General features: G+C 31.0%; 1 protein-coding gene across 1 annotated transcript; it reads right to left on the minus strand.

The window, feature by feature from the left end:
* Positions 1–952, minus strand: LOC140174722 (lysine histidine transporter-like 8). Its single transcript, XM_072200223.1, has 3 exons — positions 817–952; positions 585–716; positions 1–379 (listed from the first exon to the last, which is right to left on the minus strand). The coding sequence occupies exons 1-3, from the start codon at positions 950–952 to the stop codon at positions 81–83; spliced, it is 567 nt and encodes a 188-aa protein (XP_072056324.1). The 3' UTR covers positions 1–80.
* Positions 953–6,774: the final 5,822 nt, after the last annotated feature.

The following is a 6,774-nucleotide window of genomic DNA, read 5'->3' on the forward strand; positions in this document are numbered from 1 at the left end:
CCAAGAGTATTCAAGACAAGAAACAAAGATGTAGAAGATGATGACGATGACAAAGGTTCATAAGAGATGGAGGGTGGCCTTTATTGGCTCACAGATAGAACCCAAACCATGGTGGAGTAAGTAATTGCTGTCACAACACCTATGAGTGAGAGCCCTGCAATTGAATTGAGGTTTGGAAGTTGAGACAGGACAATGGATAGAGAAGTAAAAATCAGGTACCACTCCACTGTGGTTAAAGAATTTGATGTACACGTTGGACCACAAACTATTTGAAAAAAGAGTTTCATGGTTTCCCCTTCTATAAGGATCAATGCAGTTGCAATTCCTACTGGTAAATAAACAGTTGGAAAGAGAGCAAGGCACACTTTTAATCTTTCACCTGAAAAAGCAAGGTTGAAACCTTTTCAAATCAGGCAATGATAGTTTTAGGACTGTTATATGTGTATGAATCTTCAATTAACTTGGTTTGAGTACACAACATAATTTTTTAGGATCAATTATATGTAAAGCATTCTTGCATTGGTAATTATGCAACTTTACATAACAATGTGATATAATAAATAAACTATATCAAATAAACTCACCAAATACTGCTTGAGCAAGCTCCACATATCTATTGTACCTTTTTTCAGGAACAGCTTCATGCAGCTGAACCCAAAGCCATAAAGTGTACAGCTGCCAACAATATCCTATGGTTAAAGAAAGGATTTCCCAAACTATCCACGAAAATTTCAGCTAAAGGCTTAATCCAAATCAAAGCAGTAAATATAAAAAACAGTTGGTTTGCATAAAGGATGGTGTGACCAAATTATCCACAAGTGATCATGGACAAATTGCAACGAATCTGATCTGTTCCAAGCCTAAAGGAACGTGCAATTCTAGCAGCAGAAATGAACAACACCAATGAAAGAAATTCCATGCATTGCAGCAATGAGAACCTTCCAGAACCCATCAAGACCAGCAAAATGGAGGTGAGCATGGTCAAGTCTAAGCCTGAAGATCTGGGCATTCTTCTCGTTGAAATTGAGCTTGTCCTTACTCTTGGGGTGCTTTTTGAGGTCGGGAGCAGGGCCTTTGGGAGTGCTAGGGCGAATAATGGCAGCACGAAAGCCGTTGGAATTAGAGGGTTAGGCATCGGGATGGATGTTGGTTTGGAGAGCGTAGAGGAAGAGAATTGAGAGCTTGAAGAATGCGATGAAAAACGCAAAGAAGAAGGAGAGCGAAGCGTGCAGGAGTGGGACTTTGTACAATAACACCAACTTCGAGAGACCAATGTGGGTATAGTGAAAAATGAGCCAGCTCATCTACAGCGTGGCAAAACGACACCACGTAAACGCTTCGGTGATGACTCATCACTAGAAATATGCCCAGGGACCATTATAAATACACGGAGCTCTATCTGGAAGACTACAGTGAAAAAATCAAAATCTTAAAAACTACATTAAGTAATCATACGAATCTCAAAAACTACTATGAGGATTTATTCCCCATATGATTCATTCTTCAACGAAAAATTATTCTTCTAGATTTTGAGTTGAATTATTCGATACATATATAGCATTAGAATCCACTCCTTCCACTCTATTTGTCTAAGATCAAGATTAGTTTAATTTGTAGATATCTAGATTGATTGTGATAAGTCAAATGGATGTATGAGTAATGAAATAAGAATAATATCAAGAAGACAATAATTTAAAATTATTTTATTTAATTTAATATTTATAATTTTATATTAATATTTATAATTATTTATTTATTATATTTAATATCATAACTACTTATAATTTTTAAACTATAGCTCTCCACAATTTTGTAAAAGAAAACTATAAGCAAATAACTTTTAATTAACTAATTTTAAATAATTATAATTAATAATTATTAATTTTGTATTTTTTAAAAGATAAAATTTAAATAATTATTAATTAATGATAATTTAAAAAATTAAAATTATCAATTGATGACAAATTAATTAGTAATTGGCTGGTTGAGTATTGGTTACCCAACTGAGTTCAATGCCTTCATGATTTGGTGGCAATGTCCCCAATCTCCTTAATTGTTCAATGTAATGCCATCATGTTGTTGCCCCAGGTACTAGATCATATCATATATGAACTTACCTACCGGCATGTCATAAATAATTAATTTGTTTTACATTAATTAATGAAAATTGTACTTCAGCCTCTACTTTTGCAAATGATGTGTCTATGTTTTTTTGCAAATCTTCTCATGCAATTTAAATTAAAATAAAAGAAAATAGGCAAGAAAACTATGGTTTTCCGTCGGAAATAATTAAGCATGTACGTACGACTTAATTAATTGTCCCTTCTTCTTATTATTTTTATTATTATATGTCATTGCTGCTTAATGATTTCATAAGAAGAGTAGATAAAAGGGTCACATTGTCATAAATTGAAGATGAAAATTATTGGCTTTTGCTTCACGGATTAATGTTTGAACCAATATGTTTTGAAACTACAATGTCATCATATCGTTGCTTATTAACAAAGCTTGCTTACTACTATTTATTTTGTCCTATCTCTTCACCTTAACTCCATCCTACTACTAATTAATCTACTATACAACTCCTTTTTTTCTTCACAAAAAAATTTAATAAAATTTTCATTAACGTGGTTGATCAAATGTATGTTTACCCTATAGCAATTGATAATGGAATTAACAATTGATGAGCAATGCTTAACAGGACATATTATTTTTGGCCAACAATTAATTAGTAACGTTTAAAAGTATTGACTAAAAATATGTTATTAAATTATTAAATTAAAAATATTAGATTATTAACCAAAAATACTAACTAATATAAATTAAAATTACTAATCTTTCATCTTTTCTCTTATTAATATCAATTCTGGCTTATAATACTTCTCCAACGACTGCAACTCTTTATGTGAAAAAAGTTTATACTTTAATTTTAATTTTTGTTCTATTACTTAGTAACAACGCTTATGAAATATAAAAGTCAACATTTCAAATCTTTTGATTAAGCTTGGTACCAAAGCATACTGCATGCTCCCGAAGCTTCTGCCTCCTCATATGCAATCTTCATGATTTGGTTCATGCAAAATCAAATGAATTCATGTAGCTGTTTTCTTTTGATATTATTCAACAAAAAAAAAGCCATAAAATTATATTACGTAAGAGCTTGATTTAGGTGCAATAAAATGTGTTTGTTTATGTATAAGGTGAGGATATATAATTTAACTAAAGACTTTGGCGCAACTTGTGATTAAATTGGACCCATGAAAGATGGTTATATAACACCTAACTCAAACATATTATGACCCACAAACTCTAGATCCCCCCCCCCCCCCCAAATTTTGTTTTATTTTATTTATCTTTTTTTTTTATCATAATCTCATCTAAATATTAGCTAAATTGGTGTTCCGTTATTGCTGGTCATGATCGTCCATTTTATGATTATATTCTAATTAACGTAGTAGCTTTAATTTGAAATTTTCAATTTACAACAAATTCAAATGGATTGAAGTGTACTGCAAAGTGCATTATGGAGAAATCTGAACAAGTTATGGTATGCTATTTAAGCATATGGATGCACCTTGCTTTTCATAATGAAGGTTCTTTCATTTATACAAATCTTTTGTGCACGTCTAGGACAAAAAAGTGAAAAACTGTTAGAAGGTCCAAGGTCATCCATCATTTCTTTTTTATTTTGCTTTTTTGGTTTTAAAGTTTAGATATTAAAGAAGATATAATAAATTAAAAGAGTAGTAGTTAGGCAGAAAGCACTTTAAGCAATCTTGGCCCAGCTGAAGCAATTGGAACTTCTTTAATTAATTAGCTGATGTGAACACAAAATAACAAAAAAAAAATCAATAAGCCTCCACAAGAATATAATGTGACTACTCAATTAATTAATGTTTTTCTAATTTCTTAATTGTTCTTAAAGCAGACTATTAGTTGACTTTTTTTTAATGTTATTTAGATAAGTCTTTCAAAACTTGATTGGTCTTAAGCTTCTAGTTTTATTTTCATCACATTCCCTGTCTTCCCATATTTTATATATTTTTTTATTTGTTTGCAAATTTAATGAATTATAATCAATTGACCTGAGTTAAGCTAATAATAAAGCTTTTTTTCTTTTTTTTTTTTCGGGAGATACCGTCAGATAATACGAAAATTTTCATCACACAAACTACGACGAAAGTTTTTTTTTTAAGTATAATATAATTTTTTTATTGTTGTGGTGTTCTAAGACATGAGAAGTTGTATGATATACCATGTTTATTATAAAGAGATTCAAAATGTTGATTTTTAAAATTTTTATCATGATCACTTCTAATTGAAACAATTTTTAAATTTTTTTCGTTTTGAATCTTTTTGTTGAATTTTTTAAAAACAAAAAATATTTCATCCTTATAAATTAGGATAAACATCCAACCGAATTTTATATAGTCATCCACAATAATTATTTCATAACTTTTTCTTTCAAGATTTTGAGTCCTAATAAGTTTGAATAGATCAAAATGTAACAATTTCAATAGTTTTCACTACAAAATTTATATATATTTGTGGGTGTTTTTTAGTGAGAGTTTTAAAAACCTCTATAATATATTTTATCTATGACATTTTGAGAAACTCCCACAAGATAGCTAACAATAAAACCCATTCTTATCATAACTAAGTTACCAAATAATTAAAACTCTTTTCAAAATCCAAAAAAAAAAACACGAAGAGAAAAAGCAAAGGATGAGAGCTTGCTGAAACCCTAACATTGCGATAGCCATCTCCACCGCCATCTCCGCCGTCGTCGCCGCCTTCTCCGCCATTGCTACCGTCGTCACTACTAAAGTTCATCTCCTTTATGCTGTTGCCAAAAAGCTACTGAGATCAAGCCAAGACGCCTCCTTTATCAACGCATTTCTAGATCTTGTCACAATGTCCAAGCCTCTGAGACCAAGAGAAAGAACTTCTTCTGTCAACTCTCCTCCGCCAACGACTCTCGTGTTCTCCATCGGCATTCTCTCGCTTCTGCATGCTCTTCTTCGTTCTACTCATTCTCAATTTTCGGTTCTCTTTCTCTTTTTCCTTTTTATTCATTTTCTTTGTTTTTCATTTTTAGATTCTGAATGCTTTGCTATATGATATAACATTCAATGAGTTTTATTATCTCTTAATCGATGAACATTATTTCAAATTCGCAAGCACTCCAAGTGTTTGATGAATTGTTTATTCTCTTAATCGTTGTATTAATTCTTGTTCGGTGAACCGATACTGTGTCTTATTTTCTCACTGTATATATTATCAGGTTTGTCAACGTTATTGGGATAGATTAGAGCTTTGAGGAGTTGCCAAATTCCTACTGATGAAGGATTTTGTAAGGCCTCTAAACGCCAAATTATATCTTGCAATTTCCCTGCAATAAAATTGAAGATAAACCTTTGAGTTAGTAAGTATAGATTTAAATAACGAGAAATTATTTAAATTAAATTTTTATATTTTTATAATTTAAAAAATAAATGTTAAATTTCTTAATTAATTTTTGTATCTAGCTAATTAGTTTATTTTATTAATTTCTTGGACTATATATTTGTTCATCCAGATTATTCGTCCTCTGATCTCCTAACTAAAAGCACTTGTTTCTTTATGTCATTCACATTCTTATGTATTGTAATTAATTAATTAATTAATTAATTAATTAATTAATTAAGTGGACGTGTATGCACCTTGAACTTTTGAAGTGTGTACCATTTTTCATCTATGCAGAGGATAACTAATGGTTGTGAATTGTGTTTATTATTTGGTAACAGCTTGTGCATTATGTGTTCAATCCTGCACTGGTTGGAGGAAGTTTGGCAGATACTATAACATTTGAGGATTTTGTTACACTGTGAGTAGTAGTTATATTTATGTTGCTTTAATTTTGTTTCTTCTAATTCATGTGTTCTAACTTTGTTTCTTTTGTTAAAAGTGGTTTATGCCAGTGAACATTCTCATTACATTTATAATAGAGTCAATTTTGGGATGGATCCTAGTCAAAATCACAAGGGCTCCCAAAAACCTAGAAAGTTTGATAATTGGTGTGTGCTCTGCAGGCATAGTAATTACTAACCCTCTAAATTCTCTTAATTTGTATACTAATAAGTATTAACACTAATGGATCTGAGAAATCTTAAATTTTTCATTAATGTTTGAACAGGAAACTTAGGAAACTTGCCTATAATCATTATCCCAGCTATATGCAAAGATAAAGGTAGCCCTTTTGGAGATCCTGATGTCTGCTATGTAGCTTTCTTATCTCTTCTTATTATCATTTTAATTTGGGGCTAATTCTTATTTTGTTTTGATTATAATCTCTAGATTGGAGCAGTTTATATATGGAGTTATGTTTATAATATAATGAGGGTTTCAGCAAGTAAATTCCACAGAGAAAGTACTGCAAGCATTCATTCCATTCATTCTATCCATGCTTATGTTTATAGGGATCGTTGGCTACTCGTGTTATCAAACATTACAACAAGTTAAACCAAAGGATGCCACTTATATATGTGAAGCTATACAGATACCAGGTATGTTTTGTTGCCCTTAATATGTTCAGCCATTGCCTTGTTGGTGTTGTGACAATTTGTGTGATATGCTGCAGATCTTTAGGGAATTGTCTTATATTCATCGTTGTATTGGAGTTTGTCACCGTGATATCAAGCCTCAAAATCTATTGGTATGCCTTTTATATATGTTTGAATACATCCGCTATCTCTTTATTTTTTTAATTTTTAAATCTTTTTTTTCTCATGTTTC

This window comes from Arachis hypogaea, chromosome 8 (genome assembly GCF_003086295.3).
Source record: "Arachis hypogaea cultivar Tifrunner chromosome 8, arahy.Tifrunner.gnm2.J5K5, whole genome shotgun sequence".
Classification (NCBI taxonomy): Eukaryota; Viridiplantae; Streptophyta; class Magnoliopsida; order Fabales; family Fabaceae; genus Arachis; species Arachis hypogaea.